Raw genomic sequence first — 20537 nt, forward strand, 5'->3', positions numbered from 1 at the left:
ACACACCACACACACCACACACACACACACACACCACACACACACACACACAGTGTCTGAATCACTGATGTTTTTCTGATCTTGTTAACGTTTTTTTCAAAAATAAAAGCCTTTGTTTTCCTGTACTTCTGTAGTGTTATCTTTATTTCAATTGCACTTCATATTGCCGATAACTTAGGGCCTTCAAACTGCATGGTTGTCTCTTTTACAACAAAAACCTGAACAATATTTCGAGTAGATAAGTACGAATTTATTGGGTGTTATATTTAAAGGTGGGGTAGGTAATTTTGGAGAAACCAGCTCGAGTGCGCTAGAATTTGAAAATACACAGCCGGAGAAAATCTGCCACTTCCTTACTGACTTCCTCACTGTAATGGAGGTGATCTCTGGGCCCATAGATCTCGGCCTCTTATGGCGCATTTCCACTACACGGTCGGCCTCGGCCACACTCGGTACGGCTCGGTACGGCTTGGCCGCGTTGGGCCTTAACAGGGCCGACTCACTTCATGCTGCGCTTCCATTACAGTTTAGGAACTGGGGTAGTTACTATAGTAACGCAGTGTAGGCGGAGCCGTGACGTCATCTTCAATGAGAAATCCAGAAACACAACACAGCCGTTAGCTGTTAGCACTCAGAGCTCACAGCTCCTTATATCTGTTCAGAAACTAGACAAAAGTTAAACAAGTACAAACCACAGACTGCCTGTGTCATGGTGAATACAGTCGCTGCTTTATTTATGTCTGTAGGCCGTTGTTGTGAGTGTGGACGGTCAGAGCATATACTGCGTTAGCTTAGCCAATCTCCATTCAGAAAACACGAATTTTAAAAGGTGTTTCGCCTGCCGTCTGTCTGCAGACTTGACAAAGCATTAATTCATGGTTTTTACTAACCGGTATCAGTATGTTGTTACTTCGGCATCATTTTGAAACGTGTATTACAATTAAATCACGGTCAAATATGTCCATCTTGTTGTAGTTCTAGCCCTCTTGCCAGCGCTCCTCTCTCTAGTTTAGCATACTCAGCCCGACTCAGCCCTGTTTGTTGGCCCCGATAGAACCACAATTTTCTAGGGCCAGAAAAGAGGGGAAAAAGTGGCCCCGCGCCGGAACGAGGCCTAGTGGAAGCACAACCAAAAAAGGGGACGGCACGACACGGCACGCTTAAAGCGAGCTACGCGCTGCAATGGAAATGCGCCATTAGATTAGTCTCTGTGTATTTAGGCTCTGTTTTGCCTGTGGGGTGAGATCCTTGTTGCTGGTGACGGTGTTTACGTGGACAGTAATATTGAGGCTGTGTCATGTACCACAATGAGAAATAAATGCCCACACCGGGTAGTATTTGGGACCTTCTGCCTCTGGCTCCTTGCTTGGTTGGGCCGCTCAACGGTCAGCTTCACACTTACAGAGCCCCTCCTCCAACACACACGAACGCGCACATGACCAATGAGGGCACGAGATAAGTTTGTGCACAGATGGAAGGCTGACAGGCAGGTAGGCCATCCAGTTATTTTAGCCGGACCGGCTCAGATGATTGGTCGTGCTTTTTACAGTATTACGTCTTCCACAGATGATATTTTTTTATGGATTTTTTGTCAAAGCACTTAAGATATTCATTGCTATCGGGATGTTAAGAGCATTCCATGGAATATAACAAAAAGTGTATCTCGAGCCGGTTTCTCAAACTTATCTACCCCACCTTTAAGACAAAAAAAATAATTAAAATAATTTTGAGCAGTACTAATTTGTTATGTTTTTTTTTTAAATATTTACATAGTGGGCTTTTAAGAAAATCCCTTACAAAACCGACGTATTAAAATAAAGTATGAATAGTTTAATATACACAATATTATGTAGTAATATACATACACTACAAGTACATTAACAAATCCATGCTGTGTAGTATATTTATATAATAGTAATATGAGACAAACATAATGCTACGACTGCATATTAATTTGGATTAAAGCACAATTCTTAAAAGTCATTATTGTAAGAAACTAGACATTATTTTGAGGAAATGTGTCAAAATAATTAAAGGGAGGTGTTTTTGTTTTTTTAATCAGTCTCCAGCTTGAATACAATGGTGACTTTAGTTACATCCATGTTGACTGCTTACTTGTAGAATAAATAAACACTTGTGTGCAATATGTAAATTGGAGAAATGTATTACTAATAATCTTAAAGTGATCTAATTAGAGAATACAAAAATAAAAATGTCATTGTTATTGTATGCCTTCCCTCCATTATTATTAGATGTGGGTGTAGTGCCAGTGTTCTGCCAGCAGGAGCGTCACATGGACAAGTGAAGGAACAACTGCAGTAAACATTGGACCTTAGAGCCCCAAACTGTGCAGCAAACTGGGTGAAAACCGCCTTTTGAAGGATATTATTTAACCGAGAATCACTGACAAGGTAGGTCAACACAACAAAGACTGAAATATATATATGATATGTTTAAAATAGGTTGTATTGCAGAAGCACAAGTGGGTGGTTAGCAGCGTGCTAACAGGCCGCGGAGCCTCGTGTTTTCTTGGCTGAATGTTCCCGGGTTTATGAGCGGGAACGCGGCCACGATGTGTGGACGATGTTACGATAAAAACGACACATTAAATTAACATTTTAGAACTGAAATTCACTGCTTTTACAGGTTTTAGTTACGGCTTTGTTGTTAATGTTCGTTACGGGTATTAATGTTAAGTTGTAGAGTATTTAATAGTTTAGCGGTAACCGTAGCTAAGCTTGTTAAGTTTTTGAAAGTTCTCCAACGGTCACTCATTTAAAATCAACTGTTGCTAGGCAGATGATTTTGTATTTAATATGGGATGGTTTTACTCTTAACTAATGTATTAAACTGGTGTTTTGACTTACTTGCGGTTAATTAAAAAGGGAGGACTTTGTGTTTTTAGCCTGAGATGTAATGTACATGACTAGATTTGACTTTATTGCTCTAAACATGGGACATTTTGCCATATACATCAACTGTTAAAAATACTGCTATACACTATAAAAAGCGCCAAATTACAGCTAACATGATTTAAAAGTAGGATATTATGTTTCGTTAAGTGTGCAAGGAATAGCATATAAAACTAAGTAACGAGATGCAATGTTTTGCAATGCTAACTCGCATTATTATTTATTACAACATATTATTAGGCATGTATGTTGTTATAATCATTAAAAACTAGCTTTAATGTGTCATTTAATTCACTAAAAAGAGATAGCTGCCAGAAAAGCATTGTTAGCATCCACAGACTGAATGAAAGCAAACCTCCTAGACTTCAATTTCCTTGTTTTTAAGTCTATTTTAAACTGTTTTTCTCTGGATATTCTTCTATATACATGTAGGTTAACTTGTACTGGTTGTATCCTGAGGTGCTGAATGCATTTCATCTGTGTTCATCACATGTGAAAGGGCTATAGAGAGTCAGAGTTGACCACAGAGAGCAGAGCAGGGACATGTCTGGGCATATTCCCTGTGTTTGTGGAGCAGCAGCTGACTCATGCTCTCAGTCACCTGGAGGTGAACAGTCATGTTTTCTGAAGCCTCATTCTGCCCAGGCATATTCACTCTGAAGGGCCAAATAATACACACTTGCACGGATTGGGCCTGGGCATGTTAAGCTCCTAAAGATGTGTTGGGATTTGTGCCTTTTTGTCCACAATTTGACAAGTTTTGTGCAGAAATGTCATGTTTTCTTACTTGTAATTTTAATTAAAAAACATTATATTAATCAAACTCAAAACCCTCCCTCTGCCCAGACATATTCACTCTGAAGTCCCAAATAATACACACTTGCATGGATTGAGTCTGGGCATGTTATCCTCCTAAACATTTAGGGATTTTGGCCCTTTTTGCACAATTTTACAAGTTTTCTGCCGAAATGTAATGTTTTCTTACTTGTAATTTGAATTAAAAAACATAACATTAAGTTAAACTCTGAATCCTTTATCCAACAGTAGCATTGTGTATATATTAGAGCTGCAACTATTAGGCAGAAAAATAAATCGCACAACTATTTTAATTTTACTTTTCAACAACTTGGAGATTTGCTGTATTTGATATCATATTAAAGTGAATATTATGGGGTTTTTTTTACTGACAAAGAAGACATTTAAAGACTTCACCTCTAACCCAGAGAAACTCTAATGGACACTTTTACTATTTTCTGACATTTTAGACACCAAACTATCATTCGAGTTTAGAAAATAGTGTTTAGTTTGTTACAGAAAATGCCGTTTTCACCCAATAAAACATCGTTTTCTGTATTTCTGTTTTTTTACGATTTTAATGTATATGACAAAGAAGACATTTAAAGACTTCACCTTTAACCTCGAGAAACTGATGGACACTTTTACCATTTTCTGACATTTAGGAGACCGAACTCCAAGAAAATAGTTCTTAGTCAGTCGCATACCTGATACAAATATATTTATGATGTCTTTCTCGTGTCGTGTTTTATACGTTTTCTTGAACACAAGTGTCTGTTAGACCTGTGATGTGACCCTGTTGTCAGGTCAGATGAACCCAGTTGGGTCACACATGTCAGGATATCGCTCTCTAATCTCTTGTTGGCTGCTGTTTGTCGTAAATCGTGTCCTCAGGCCTTTCGCAACATAGCCAGCTTCATGTCAGATCATTAGATGTGGAACTGTAATAAAATAAATAAAAAATAAAAAAACGAATGTTATTTTCTGATAATCTGACATGTGATGAGATGTCCTTTTATATACATTTGATCGCTCCTGTGTCTTAAAATGTTAAGTTTCAACTGTTTTCTGAAACATTAACACATAAGAATTTCCCCATATAAGAATAATGATTTAAAAATACATTACGGTTTATTTTTCAAGTGTTTCATTCCCTTATGTTTTACATTAGGTACTTTTTTTTTTAAGAGTAGATTGTAAACATAGTACGTCAACAACAACGTACTCTTGCAGAATTTCCAGCCGAAAGTATACAGATATTTAGCTCAAGTTAAAGGATGAAATCTACAGTTTAGGAATACTTTGTTATAAGTAAAAGTCCCACCTCCAAAACTTAACTAATGTGAAACTACAGAGACATTAGCATCAACATTAATTTAAGTACTGAAGGTAAAAAGACTGCAGAATTAACCTGTTTCTGTAATGGCCATTCTGCATAATGAGTACTTAATCAATAATGGGGTTTTGTCTTTAATGCTGGTAAAGGTGGAGGTGATTTTCATTACCTTATGTCCTGCTGCTGGGTAGCCTAACCTATTAGAAAACATTTTAATTCATGTCTTTAATGATTTATATTATGTATTCATCGAAATCAAAGTAACTAGCACTATCAATTCATTGAGGCAGAGTACAAAATACATGAATTCCCCCCCCAAAGAATGTAGTATAATAGAAGAATAAAGTAGTACAAAATGAAATACTCAACTTCAGTAAATGTAATTTCCACCTCTTGTGCTGTTTTTGTGTCTTTCTATAATTCAGTTTTCTGTTGTATTGTTGATATTCCTTTACCAAGTGTTACTAGTTCAGCCATCACTGCTTTACAGTGCAGTTCAGACAGACTTAAACAACTAAACCATATTTAAAATGTATTTGGGTAAGACTACATTTAACTTCATGGGCATCCCAAAGTGCATTTAGTTTCCACTTCTCCATCCTCTTAAACCCTGAGAAATCCTTGTTGTGGAAACACACTGAAACCAGGCCAGAGTCACTGGTTAGTCACGATGTGTTAGCCTGGTTAGCCTGGTTAGCTCATTTTGACAGTAATGATGACTCATCCTGGACTAGTAGTGGCATGTCTGGCAGAGTGTGTGTGTGTGTGATTGAATCAGCTGTTACTGTCAAATTGAACACACACACACACTATTTTAAATGTGAGCATTTGTTATTTAGAATCTATTAATACAACTAAAGAATATTTCAAGTAGTTTATGAAGTGTTAACTATTTAAAAAAAGGGAATAGCTCATCTCGTAAAGGTGAGGTCTTCAGATATCTTGTTAAATTCCATCAATAGTTAAAATCTAGTTACACACACACACTTTTTATCTATAGATTGCTTTTAGTACAAAAAAATGTACCGTTATCACATTTTCATCATTACACCTTAGAGTTATGAAAGACGAGACATACAGGGTCTGTGCTCAGTTACCACACACACACACACACACACACACACACGCACACACTCTATTTATTATTATTTTAAATGTGTGCACTTGTTATTTAGAATCTAGAAATACAACTAAAGAATATTTCAAGTAGTTTAAAAAGTGTTAACTATAAAAAAAAAAAACTGAATATTTCGTAAAGGTGAGGTCTTCAGATATCTTGTTCATCAATAGTTAAAATCTAGTTACACACACGCACACACACTTGTTATCTATAGATTGCTTTTAGTACAAAAAAAAAAGTACTTTTATCACATTTTCATCATTACACTTTAAAGTTATGAAAGACGAGACACAGGGTCTGTGGCGTGCTCGGTTACCACACACAAACCCCCCCCCCCCACACACACACACACAAACCCCCCCCACACACACACACACACAAACCCCCCCACACACACACACACACACACAAACCCCCCCACACACACACACACACAAACCCCCCCCCCCACACACACACTGCTGACTCAGACCTGACTGGCCCTGTTGGGCCCTGATAGGCCCCACTCAGGCTAGGCTGGGCCTCCTCAGCTCGTCTAGTCCTGACATGTCTGAGCGGCTCTACTATATATATGAGAGGCTGCTGTCTCCTCCTCTCTGACTGCACTTTATCTGCTTCCCTTTGCACAGACTGCTGATTCTCTACTCTGTACATACTGGTAAGACTTTTCATTTATCTCACTAACACCTTGTTCACTATAAAGACAAATGTATAGCTTACAAATACACTTTTAGTTTTATTCAAGTGGTTGGATTTGAGTTTCTTTCTTTTAATGTGAAGCACTCATTACTCAGTTTAAAAGCTGCTTGTCTAAATGAAGTTTACTATACTTTATATTATTAATTATTATTAGTACATGTGTGACTTTAAATGGCTTATGCGTGGTTATAAGAGGAGCAAAGTTCATTGCAATTAACTTGTATTTTATTTCATGATTGTCTACTTTTGGCACGTCTTGACTAGAACAGCAAATGCAGATTACTTTCTATAACATGTCTAGGTAATATAGAATAATGTCCATCTCAGTTTCTCAAGATCCAAGGTGTCTCTGTCGGTCAAAACCCATAGATACTCACTTTAATATCGTATAAAAAGTCCATATTTGAGAAGCTGAAAGTAACATTTTCTACAGTTGTTCATTATTTCTATGTTGACTATCTAATCGAGATGTCAACTTAATATCTCTGTCCAAAACCCAGCGTATTTCACACATCATATATTCACATTTGAAGCGTAATGCATTAGCCAGCCGCTATAAGGGCATTCCTCAGCCCGCACAGACTTCGTTGCTTTAAGTTCCCCTAATCAGTATTGGTATGCTATTTAAGGAAATAAATGACTATTATGTGAAAAGCATGATACTCATCACAAACCTCTTTTCTTCCCTCAGTGCTCCGAGGCATTTGAGTGCTTATTTTTAGGCTCTGTGTATTTCCTGCATCACAAGGCAGCTGTTTTCTACTTTTATTTAACACACTGTAAACATCCACTGAGACAGGCAGACGTTGTAACCACCTGGGAACCATAGTGTGGCATTTATTAGCAGAATAACTTGATGGTTGAGACCCAAACGGAGACGGAAAACTAACCTTTAATTCACTTGGTTGCCAGAAAAATGAAATGTAACGAGTAAATAGAGTTTCTGGACGTGTAGATATCCAGAAAATGTGTTAAATTATGCTTAAACAATAGAGACACACTCCGTTACGCAACGCCAACGTTTGATAACATTTCATAACAGGTCAGGTCTTAAATATTTCCTCCTGCTGGCTGTAGTTATGCAATGTTTTAGTTTATCTATTGCAGGCTGTCAGGAGACACTTATAATAAACTACTGTAAGAGATAAGTATTGGTTACGGTGGATTGTGTAAACTAATCAATGAGTCAGAGGTCTTTAGAGTTTGAGTCAGCAGACCAGGATCAAACACTGTCTCCACTGATAGTAGCCAAGATGATCGTCTATTTAACAAAAGAAAACACTTCAATTAATTAAAGAATAATAACACATTGTTCATTGGTTAATGCATCCATCTATTACTCATCTCTTCCCTTTACTTAATTGGATCACTAGAAACTATAATTATGTTTTTACATCATGCTTGCTTATGTATTCCTGCCGATATTGAAGTGTATCCGTTGTGGTATTATGTACAAATACTGCACCCTGACCGTTACTAGGGCTGCACCATATTGGAAAAAACTGACATTGCAATTTCCCCCTACCCTGCGATATATATTGCGATATAAAAACATACAGGAATTGAAGAAAATACCGTTTTTTCCCGCAAACATTACATTACATGTTACTTGTTAGACGCTTTTATCCAAAGCGACGTACATACTCAATACTGTGGACAATCCCCACAGGAGCACTTTGGGGTGAAGTGTCTCAGGGACACAACGACATGCTGACTGCTCGATCCACTGCGCCACACGCCTCCTTACCAAACCATCCTTTCTTGAACTTTAATGCTATACAATTGGTCTTTTTTTAACTATATTTAACCGGATGAAGGATTTTAGTCACGGACGTCTGGATCTTAAGTTATCAGAGCAACAAGCTGAGCTAGCTCGGTTAGCAGCGCCAAACTGCCCTGGAGAAACACATGAAACTACTTTATTCAGTGTTTCTACTAGGGCTGTGTGATTATGGCAAAAATCATAATCACGATTATTTGGGTCAATAATTGATATCACGATTATTAAATGCGATTATTCATTGACTTTGAAAAAATCCATTTATTGAACTTTAAAACAAATACAAATATTAATTTGAACAGTATCTTTTTAACTGTTGATTACCCTGAACGTAAAATTCAACTGAAAAACCAATACAAAAATAAATGATACATTTAAATAAATAATATCAAAATAATAAATACCAATAAACAAGATCAACAAATATTTTGGAGCGCACTTCAACAAGCTACTAAACATATATAAATATGATAAATACAAATAAATGGGACCAAAATTAATTAGATCATATATGTTGCACTGTCACAACCTAGCAAAGCTAAATAATTGTTTTTTTCGATTATGTTGTTTTCGTAATTGTGGCAGGCCAAAATCGTAATTGCGATTAAAATACGATTAATTGCACAGCCCTAGTTTCTACCTTTAATCACCGGGTCCGTTTGCTTTGGAGATGTGATTGTGATTGATGGTTTGCTGTCACTCACTCAAGGACCCCTGACATGAGAGCCGCGCAAGTTTTCCTTTTGTAGCAAGCAGCAAAATAATTGTAACATGACGTGTTTGAGTTAATTTGCCTACTTAATATCGCAAGTCCTAAAAAAAAGGAGAAAAAAAATAATTTAAACATTGCTTCTTTTTTTTTAATTGCACGTCCACACGATGTGAATATCGCGATTATCGCCACGACACGATATATCGTGCAGCCCTAACCCTTACCATTAAAGCTAACACTCAACCCCCCCAAAAAAGTTGTAGTATTTAAGTATTTAGCGAATTTGAAGGCAATGCCAGGACTTAAAACGTCCAATCCAATTTACTTGCCGGTTCCTTGGAGTTTTTTATCGTCATGGTTCACTTCACTAATCATTTTATTTCCTGTTTGTGTGCAGAAACCATCAACCTCACAATGTCAGCGGAAAGCCAGCTCAACGTCGACACTGCAGACGACAACAAACTGGTGAGAGAAACGACATAAAGAGTCCCTTAATCTGCTTTTTGGGGGGTTTTCCCCTTTCCTATAGGGTGTTTTTTATATAGCTTTTAGAGCATGTAAACGGTCTGCAAAGGCTAAAATCTCAAAGTTCCGGAACACAGTGACATCACTTGGAACACTTGTGCTTCTATTGGCCTCTATAAGGGGCGGGACATCTCTAAGTTCCACCAATCAGAGCAGACTAGGTCCCTTTTTTTTTATAAAATACACTTTTTTTGTTTGTTTTCCTCCGATTTCTGATTGGAAATAACTTTGTAACTGTGTTTAAAAGTTGCTATATAAGAAAAAGTGAATGGTTATTTTTATTTATTTGGTTTTACAGTAGTGTCTATCCACACACACATGGTCAGAGAACTTTGTAGGAGTGTCTGTTATTCAAATCGTATCTACATTTTGTGTGTTTTTTAAGGTGAAACCAAAGCTAGAGTTCCAGACGTTGCTGCAACACGCTGGAGCCACTAAAGACACTTTCACCATGAAGGAGGTAAACATGGATTTATTTGTATTTATTGGAGGTTTTATGTACATTTTGAATGTCTCCCATGCTAAATATGTGATGTATTGGTCCTGCAGGTGATGTTCTACCTGGGTCAGTACATCATCCAGAAGCAGCTGTACGACCAGAAGCAGCAGCACATCGTCCACTGCTCCCAGGATGCACTGGGGCGAGTGCTGGGGGTCGACAGCTTCTCTGTTAAAGAGCCACGGTGAGGATGATTTATTAGTGTTTGTTTTGGTCTGCTCTACAGTAACAACAACAACAACAACAACTGACTGTTTCTCAGCAAAAGGGATGTTTATGCCAGTTATGGAAAGCAGTTTATTTGACTATTTTTAATACTATTACCATAGATTATCAAATAAAAACCTTATAGCAGGTGTTGAACTTCATATACGTTGAATTTAGTAAAAATAAATATCTGCATTTAAAACCCTGATATAGGATGCAGAAAGTAATGCATCTCATTTAATATAATATGGCATAGTGCAACAACACAGCAAGTACGTATATAATATAGTATCACATATCAAAACATGATAAATAATAATATATATTTGTATGTTTGTTTCAGAGTTCTCTTCGCTATGATCACCAAGAACCTCGTGGCGATAAAAAGCCAAGGTAAGACCGCTCAACTTTTTACATTAGCGTCATTTAAATGTCAAGATTTAACACAGTTCTTTATTTATTACCAAAGGGGGGATTTAGCTTTCACAATTGCTTTGAAAAACACATTTGATGGACTCATTGCCTTTGGAGACACCGTGCCGTCAGACGGGAGATGTACTTTTTGAAGTAAAGGGAGAACTACTGTGCTCTTGGAAACGATTAAATAATAAACACATTGGTTATATAGACATGAGTGGGGATGAAATGGTTCAAACAAAAGCATTGTTTAGGAGACGGAGCTGTGTTTGAAGTCTAAAATAACTTCCTCATTTCCATGATGCAACTGTTCCTCTTCTCCGCTTCCTCTTCATAAAAAATGAACGCGTCTTTCTGTTTCTTCCTCAGATTCACCACCGAGCCCCATTGAACCCCAAAGTGAGACTCAGACAGACAAAGGGGCCGAGGTGAGACTCAGATCAAATATAAGTGTCGTGTTTGAGTCCGTTTTGAGCAAATCTTACCTCAAAAATCTGAATTAGAAGCCGGTTTATTGCCAAGTAGGTTAACACTTACTGGGGATTTGCTTTCGTGCACACATAGACACATTATTAGATATTAAAAATTGTAAGAAAAGGACCAAAAGTAGGACAAGATATTTGTAAATATGTGCAGAATTGGTTATTTCAATGCAAATGTTAGAATTGAATATCAACACATTGACACGAACGGAATAGTGTGCCACAGTGACGCGTCCTAAAACCCGGAAGTAAGTTAGCATTTTACCACTTCCGGTTCCTTCGACAAAAAACAATGCAATTTCTCCATAGGGTTTAGGATAATATCTGTAAATAAGGTCTGTGGTTGAGACACATTGAAGAGACAGATCACGTTTTGACCCCACTGGTGATTTCTGAAGAGTTGACGTGTCTGAAAAACGATGGTTGTTACCATGTGGCTGAATAGGACTACAGAAGTTGTCGAGGCCGTTGTACGTCATTACGCCGAACACGTAAACACTCCTCTAAGTTTGTTTGCCCTGTTCTGCTTGAAAGCAAGTCCCTGCCTCCTGCAAACTGTTCAAACAAACGCTTCAACTCGTACCATTTAGAATCTGTATGTTTGAATATGGATCTTAAGTTGGCGTGACGTTGAAGCAGCGACCCTGCTGTAGTTCGTTGATAGCATAACGTTAGCATTTTGCTTCAGGCGACTAGATTTATGATTATAAAATGATAAAAGTAGACATGTGGAGATTATCCTGAACAAAACGTGATCCGTCTCTTCAATGTGTTTCAACCACAGACCTTATTTCCAGCTAATCCTATGGAGAAATCTCATTGCGTTTTTGTTGAAGGAACCGGAAGGAGTTTACTTCCGTGTTTTAGGACGCGTCACTGCGGCACTCTATTGAAATGGCAGTAAGAAGCATGCAGTAATGCTCTAAAAACAACAACTGCATGCATTCATTTTTAGAGAAGTTTTTGTTATTTATCAGAAACTTTTAATGAATGACTTTTAATGCCTAATTTAGGAGAATATTTTAAATATTAAAGCGCATGTAGGGGCATCATTTGCTACAGGGATTATGATGGGAAAAGGCAAAGAAAAAATGAAACTGACAGAGTTTTAAACAATATTTTAGAATATCTAATAAATGTGTGTTTGTGCTTTTAGGAGGCAGACTCAGAAAGCCGCTCTTCATCACCAGAAGGGCAAGGAAGACGAAGAAGGAGAAGGAGGAGCAGCGGCAGAAGCAGCGATGCCGGTGAGTTTAATTTAAATTTTATTTATAGAGCGTTTTTCATGGTACTCGCTCCTCTTAAAGGGGACCTATCATGCAAAATGCACTTTTTGATGTCTTCTCTACATCAACATGTGTCCCCGGTGTGTCAGGGAACTCACGCAGCGTCAGAAAATAAAACCCCCTCTCTTTTCCTCCGTACCCAAATCTCTAAAAACGGGGGAACAACGGAGCTGATCCAGATTTGCGTCCGATATGACGTAATATCTGAAATGTGGACCCACGTTCCTATCAGAAACGTTGCTATCAGAAACAATGCCCGACTGTTTTGGACGTAATATGGTCGGTGTTTACATTAGCATCGCTAACACTCAGAGCTAACCTGTACTGGAGAGCATGTGTGTGAAGAAGCAGGAAATAAAAAGGAACTCACCTTGTGGTATAACCGGCAAGAGAGAAAGCCTTTGAGCTCCATACTGTTTCAGAGACAATCCTTGATAATCCATGATATGGCGTTTCATCACCGCAGTATTTAGTTTAGACAGTAGCTGCCGGGTCCCGCATGAGCTCAGACCCCTCCTCAGCACTTTTGAAACAGGAAGTGAAACAGAGGGATATGAGGCATGGCTAGAATGGGTGATCTTTTTGGTATTTTGAGCAAAACACTTCATAGACATGTTTTTTATATATTTGTATATATCTGAGACCTATGCTATTGCCTACAAATAGCATGATAGGTGACCTTTAAGTCTGAGGTATTAAACTCCATCACTGCCTCTCTCTCTCTCTCAGGACCCTCACACAGCACAGAGGGTGGTGAAGCTGAGAAAGAGGAGGAGGAGGAGGAGGAGTCAGGGGAGGAAGATAATGAAGAAGGAGGGAGGAAGAGGATGAGGTCTGACAGCTACTCCCTGACGTTTGATGAGAGTCTGTCGTGGTGTGTGATTGGAGGATTGGTGAAGGACAGACACAGCAGCCAATCGTCAGACTCACACAGCACCGTGAGTATTTACACACATTTTTGTTGTGTTTTTATAATGTTTCATTTCTTTTTCTCTGTTTTATTAAGCATTTACACTTTAATGATTCGTTTGAATTATTTTTCCAATTTATTGTAGTTTGTTTTCAGAGTGGGTTTTCTATTTTTAGTGTTTTAGTTTCACTGTTAGCTTACAATAATAACCCTCAAAGACACTCATTAGCTTTCATTGTATTCATCGTGTGTGTGTGTGTGTGTGTGTGTGTGTGTGTGTGTGTGTGTGTGTGTGTGGTGTGTGTGTGTGTGTGTGTGTGTGTGTGTGTGTGTGTGTGTGTGTGTGTGTGTGTGTGTGTGTGTGTGTGTGTGTGTGTGTGTGTGTTGTGTGTGTGTGTGTGTGTGTGTGTGTGTGTGTGTGTGGTGTGTGTGTGTGTGTGTGTGTGTGTGTGGGTGTGTGTGTGTGTGTGTGTGTGTGTGTGTGTGTGTGTGTGTGTGTGTGTGTGTGTGTGTGTGTGTGTGTAGTCTGGCAGGTCAGAGATCACGGTTGCCGCCTCAGACTCGGAGAGCGACAACTTCAGCGTGGAGTTCGAGGTCGAATCCGTCGACTCGGACGACTACAACGAAGACGAAGCTTCTCTGATATCAGCAGACGACCAGGTAAATATTCATCTGTTTACATTTTAGTATTTAAAGAGACCCTATTCTACTTTTGGGGGGGGGGGGGGTTCCCTCTCCTGTAGTGTGTTTTAGTGCATGTAAATGTTCTGCAAACGCTAAAATCCCAAAGTTCCGGAACACGGTGACATCACTACGGAACACTCGTGCTTCTATTGGCTAGCGCTCCAACACATTGTACGTGAAAAGTATTTTAATGAATACATTTATTTTATTTATTTAAAATGTTCCTATGAATAAAAAAATAAGTTTATTTTTTAGAATTAAATACATGAAAGAAATAATGTAAAAGACTAAACATACCAGAGTTTTTTCTAGAAGGAAAAGTATAATTTCTTTACATATACCCTGAGTTTTGTGATGCTCCTATTGGCTAGCGCTCCAACACATTGTGCGTGATAGGCTAAGGGGCGGGACATCTCTAAGCTGGTTGCCCAATCACAACAGAGCCGGCCAGCTAACCAATCAGAGCAGACTGAATATAATGTATGAACAAATTGATTGTTTTATATATTTTGTTCTCTGTCTGTGTCCAGGTATACGAGGTCACCATATTTGAGGCGGACGATAACGACTCGTTCGATGAAGACACAGAGATCACTGAAGCTGTGAGTATACACACACACACACACACACACACACACACACACACACACACACACACACACACACACACATCTAACAGTGTGTGTTTCTCTCTCAGGATTACTGGCGCTGTGTGAAGTGTGACGAGTTGAACCCACCTCTGCCCGGAAAATGTCTTCGCTGCTGGACGCTGCGTCAGGATTGGCTGTCTGAAGCGTCACTCCCCCCAAAGCCCGCCTCCTCCAGTCCCAAAGACCTGCCCACAAAGCCAACCGACCAATCAGCAGCCAGAGAGACTCCAGGTAGAGAGAAGCTGTTTACCTGTTTACGTCATATGCTCAATTATTCTGACCTGAGCTCCTCCTACTACGCAACATATATAATAAAATACAAATAAAAAGTAGTGCAAGAAGTCTATAAACATGAAAATAGAACAAGAACAGAATATGAAATTAAATAATGTACATTAAGACAAAATTAAATACGGTTTATTGCGGTGATAACTATTTATATAAATGAGTAGATTGCAAGATGTTGGAAATAACAAAACGATCGATATTAGACGTACATTTTAAATTCTCTCCTACTTTGGCATCTTTTACTGATGTTCGCTTTGTCTCCTGTAGGTTCAGATGGCGAGGAGAACGAAGGAGTGGACGTCCCCGATGGGAAAAGATCAAAAGAGACGCCTCTTTTGTCTCAGTGCTTCTCCGACTCTTCAGCCCCAAACTCTGAGGAGCTCCTCTCTTCCTCCCAGCCGTCCTCTTCCTCGCAGCAGAACACTCCTGACTACCAGCCTTCTTCGTCCTCCATCGACTCCCAGGAGCTCCTCCCATCTTCCCTCAACACTCCTCGTCCTCCTGCTGGAGTCCCTGATCTGGAGCGCAGTGTTTCTGCAGAATGGCGTCTTCCCGACTCCTGTCTGGATCCGTGTCTCATTTGTCAGTCGCGTCCGAAGAACGGCTGCATCGTTCACGGAAACACGGGACACCTGATGTCCTGCTACGTGTGCGCCAGGAAGCTGAAGAAAAGGAACAAGCTGTGTCCCGTGTGCAGGCTGCCCATCCAGTCCGTCGTCTTCACCTACATCAGTTAAATCATCCCAGAATAACATCCAGCATCTCCCGGGTTCCTTCCATCTCAACCATTAGGATGCGTAAAGGTTTTGTTCAGCAGGATAGACACTACAAAGGAACTACAGCACATGACTCAACATCCCCAATGCTAAGCTAAAGGCGGCTAATCTTTTCTTTCAAACGCATTTAAAAAAACACCCAGACGAGCGAACAGGAAGTTGAAGAAATGCTCATTCCTGCACCACTCCATAATTAGCAAATTTCAGTTGACTTGCGTCTGTTCGTGCGCACTCTCTCTCGCTTTAGGTGTCTGACAATCTATTCAGGAAGCTGGAATTATTTAATTTTTGTCAATAACCGCCTAAAAAAGAGACCAAAATCTAAAACATTTGTCAATTTCTGGTATTTTTTCACTTCCTGTTTCTGTGTGAGACGCATTGTTTCCCGCTCATGACAGAAATGTGTCATTTTTGACCTGTTTTTGTTACTAATGATGTTCTTATCATTGAGAAAGTTCCTCGAAGTTCTTCGAAGTCTGAAGTATTCAAATAGTTCAATTTATAGTGATTATAAAACAGAAAAACACTTTTATTTAATGGAAGAAAATGTGGTATTTACTAAAGAAGGGAAAAAGTGCATATTTTTGGATATAAACAATCTTATGTTGAGCATCAATGCACTCTCAGTTTTGGTCTTTTTTTTAAATGGGAAATTGACAAAAAATGATGCTTAAACCTAAATGTCAATTAAATTATCTTTCGTTTTGAAGCAGTTTTTCTTCCCCTGGTGTCTTCTTCTGAAATGTCTCACGTTAAAAAAAGGACATAAGGAACACTCCTGAACTGTTGTAATGTTATAATATACATTTCTGTGTCAAGTCTTGCTTCACTAAATGCATCATTTATTTACAACGGAGTAAATATACCTTGTAAAAACTCAAATAAGTGTCAGATTGTTTCTTAAAAAAAACTCGTACTGTTTTTATTTAATAGATTTCCCCGATAAAAAACTAACTTTGATTCTAATTCAAAGGAAAAATAGACATTTCCTTTATGGATAATTCTGTAAAAACTCTATTTTATCATACATTTTTTATTGCAACATCTTCAACACAGAAAACAATCCAGGTTGCACAACGTTTTGGATTCATTCAAGCATCCTTATTTGATCAGGAGCTCTTTTTAAGTTAGATATCAGATCAGGTTTTGCATCGTTGATTCTCACCGGAGATACTTCAAGGTAAGAAGTGTTCAAAAAACTCTCGTGAGGAGGTTTCCAACGTTGGACTATAATCTTTTGAGCTTCAGTCAAGCCAGATTTTTGGGAGTTTTCCGCGTAAGAGAAAGGTGAGATTCATCATTTAGAAGATCTTTAATAAACTTCCCCCAAAAGTGTAATTTATACTCCTGGACACTCCCATACAACATGTAAGAAAGAGCCAATGGGGACAAAATGAACAATAAGGGTCTAATTATTAGTGTTAGATAGAATAGAATTGGGAGGGATGAACCCCTCTGTAATGGTCTCACATGCAGAGCACACAGTGACATGTGTCCTCTGCTTTTAACCCATCCTAGCACCAGGAGTCTAGTACTAGGAACAGTGGGCAGCTATTGCACAGCGCCCGGGGAGCAATGGGAGGTTGTCCGGTGCCTTGCTCAAGGGCACCACGGCAGGGCCCTGGAGGTGAACTGGGACCTCTCCAAGTAGAAGTCCACACTCCATACTTTAAGTCTGTTCGGGGACTTGAACCGGCGACCCTACAGCTCACGGTCCAAGCCCCGACTGACTGAGCCACTGCCGGAGAGATATGCTCTATGACAACATTTCAGACGTATATACTGATGGTTTGGGTTTTTTGAAGCACTAACATTAACACAAATTGCATCCAAATCCAATTCTTGTCCTAAAGTGGATATTTCCCTATATATATTTCTGGGAGTTAAGATCGTTATAAATAAACAAAACTATTTGTTTGGGACTCAGAATAGGATGTTCTTTCAAATCTGAGGCTTTACAGGCAGACCTTATTCTAAAAGTAAAAGGAGAGTGTTTTTGACCAATTTTTGAAAGTCAAGAATATACAATATATGTATTATATATAATATATACCTAAAAAGGAGAAGTCCCTTTTATTGGCGCTATCAGTTCTTCTTCCAAGATGAAACGTTATCCTCATCTATAGCTGAGAGATCTAAATGTGAATGCCCAATGATATCGTTTAAAAAGTACACAAATATTATTTATAAATTATCCCAATTAAACCCCATTGTCGCTTTACTTAGTGACGCATTACAGAGTTCTTTTTTTAGGAGTATGTTTGTAAATATTTGAGAGATTATTCAGAGAAATAGACCCATGAACATTTGTCTTAAGGGCTTAATTATTTCCTTGACAGTTTCCTGGAAAGAGATATGTAATATGTTTGTAAAAATGTGAATTTCTATATAAGAAATACTATAAAAATGGTCTTTAATTTATTATATTTGCCATATAATATATGTTTGCAGTGCACTGACAGGTCTATATTCTTTCCAGGAAACTTCCAAGGAGTGTCTTTTTATTTATTTTGTTTATTTAAGATGCTCATGTGTATTTTAAGCTGTGAGCATTTCAATAAGAAGATCTCTAATATTGTTCTGTTTGAGCTGAATAAAATATTACTTCTGTTTACTTGTTGTTGTTGTTGACTTTCTATATTTGCTTTATTACTTTGGATGCTTTAACTTGTGTTTATATATATATATATTTTTAAAAAAACATCAAAGTTATCAACCAGATGTACTAAATAAGTTCTTTTTTTTTAAATTAAATACATTAAAGAAATACATTAAAAACTTTTTCTAGAAAGATAATTGTTTCACATATACCCTCACGCTCCTATTGGCTAGCGCTCCAACACATTGTACGTGATAGGCTAAGGGGCGGGACATGTGTAAGCGTTTTGACCAATCACAACGGAGCCGGCCAGCTAACCAATCAGAGCAGACTGGGCTCTGGTTTCAGACAGAGGGTGAAAAGAGGTGCTGCTTTACTTAAGTATTTCCATGTTATGCTACTTTGTACTTCAACTCCACTACAGTTCAGAGGTACATGGTGTACTTCTACTCCACTACAGTTCAGAGGTACATGGTGTACTTTTCTTCCACTTCATGTATTTAATACCTTTAGTTACTTCTCAGATGTGGATGAATGATGTGAAATATAATCAAGTGTTAAATCAGACTTTAGTTCCACCTGGAGTAAATCCACAAGCTACCCTGCAGTATACAAAGTCATTCAAACTAGCTGCACCTTTACCAGCTTTGAGAACACTTTCATGATCAATCATTATAAAACATATCATATATATTATTCTGAAATGGACCAATCTGCACAATGACTACTTTTACTGTCGCTACTTTCACTATATTTTGATGAGAATACTTTTCTACTTTCACTTGAGGAACATTTTGAATGCAGGACTTTTACTGTAACAGAGTATTCCTACCCTCTGGTACTTCTACTTTGACTCAAGTACAAGATCTGAGTACTTCTACTTTTACTCAAGTACAAGACCTGAGTACTTCTACTTTTACTCAAGTACAAGACCTGAGTACTTCTACTTTTACTCAAGTACAAGACCTGAGTACTTCTACTTTTACCAAGGCCGGATTAACCATATGGGCAACCTGGGCAAGTGCCCAGGGGCCCTTGAGCAAAGAGGGCCCTCAGTGACAAGATACAAAAAAAAAAAAAAAGAAGTATTTATTTTGTATCTTGTCTTTTCCGGGCACAACCTCACTCATCATACATTGTTTTAAATGACACTCACTCTTCACCATAAATAACACAGCTTTTCTATAGGGTCAAATTAATATATTTTCTAAACCGTCTCTGTACTGTAGGTCTCACTATGTATGCGCTCAACTTTATTACTACGCGGCGGCGGTGTATAGCCGAATCACAGCCCCACCCTCACTCATGTCTCATTTTGTCACGTGAGCTGAATAAATGGATGGTGCCGGTAGCAGCCAAACATAAATAATAAAATTATAAAATGCAATAACGTGCTTTAACCACTAGATGTGCCTTTCTATCAGCTGTGCACCGTTATGGCGTAAATACAGCCTATCTACCAATTGGATCAAATATAAAAGTCAGCCGAATTAGTGTTGATACTGCAAGGAGACGTATTGTGTGAAAAGAAATGTAAGATGTTGTTTAATTGCTTATATATTTAAGATCCACGTCAAGTTTTCAGTTTTGGCGGCAGTTCCTGTTTGTCTAGAAGTGTTCTCATCAGGGCTCTATACATAGAGTTAACTACGGCAGATATGTCATATTTAATGCAGCCGAAACGTGTATTACAATGCTGTTATGTGATGACTTTCAAAGAGAAAAGCAAGCACACTCGGAATAATGTATTATTTAATTTTTTTTAAATGTTTTCGGATTTCACATCGCATAAACACCAAATCCCAGCGTGCATAGCGGAATATCAGTACGAGAAAAACGGCATCATCTGTCCTTTGACCC

At 38.4% G+C, this 20537-nt stretch overlaps 1 protein-coding gene across 2 annotated transcripts; it reads left to right on the forward strand.

Annotated features, from left to right (window-relative positions):
• Positions 1 to 2267: 2267 nt before the first annotated feature.
• On the forward strand, positions 2268 to 17416 carry mdm2 (MDM2 proto-oncogene). Of its 2 annotated transcripts, XM_034113839.1 has the most exons (13): positions 2268 to 2411; positions 6793 to 6821; positions 9752 to 9819; positions 10265 to 10339; positions 10429 to 10562; positions 10929 to 10978; positions 11372 to 11430; positions 12641 to 12731; positions 13500 to 13708; positions 14206 to 14340; positions 14895 to 14966; positions 15062 to 15245; positions 15570 to 17416. In XM_034113839.1, the coding sequence occupies exons 3-13, from the start codon at positions 9769 to 9771 to the stop codon at positions 16037 to 16039; spliced, it is 1530 nt and encodes a 509-aa protein (XP_033969730.1). In that variant the 5' UTR covers positions 2268 to 2411; positions 6793 to 6821; positions 9752 to 9768; the 3' UTR covers positions 16040 to 17416. The 2 variants fall into 2 exon arrangements, with proteins under 2 accessions (XP_033969730.1, XP_033969731.1); XM_034113840.1 differs by lacking the exon at positions 6793 to 6821 and having other exon boundaries at positions 2290 to 2411.
• The last annotated feature ends 3121 nt before the right edge of the window (positions 17417 to 20537 follow it).

The sequence above is a fragment of the Trematomus bernacchii genome, unplaced genomic scaffold, assembly GCF_902827165.1.
Source record: "Trematomus bernacchii unplaced genomic scaffold, fTreBer1.1, whole genome shotgun sequence".
Taxonomy (NCBI): Eukaryota; Metazoa; Chordata; class Actinopteri; order Perciformes; family Nototheniidae; genus Trematomus; species Trematomus bernacchii.

Coding starts and splice junctions, on each gene's coding strand:
- mdm2 (XM_034113839.1), top strand. CDS start 9,769: ATGTCAGCGGAAAGCCAGCTCAACGTCGACACTGCAGACGACAACAAA. Junction 10,563..10,928: donor TTCTCTGTTAAAGAGCCACG/GTGAGGATGATT, acceptor TGTTTGTTTCAG/AGTTCTCTTCGCTATGATCA. Junction 12,732..13,499: donor CGGCAGAAGCAGCGATGCCG/GTGAGTTTAATT, acceptor TCTCTCTCTCAG/GACCCTCACACAGCACAGAG.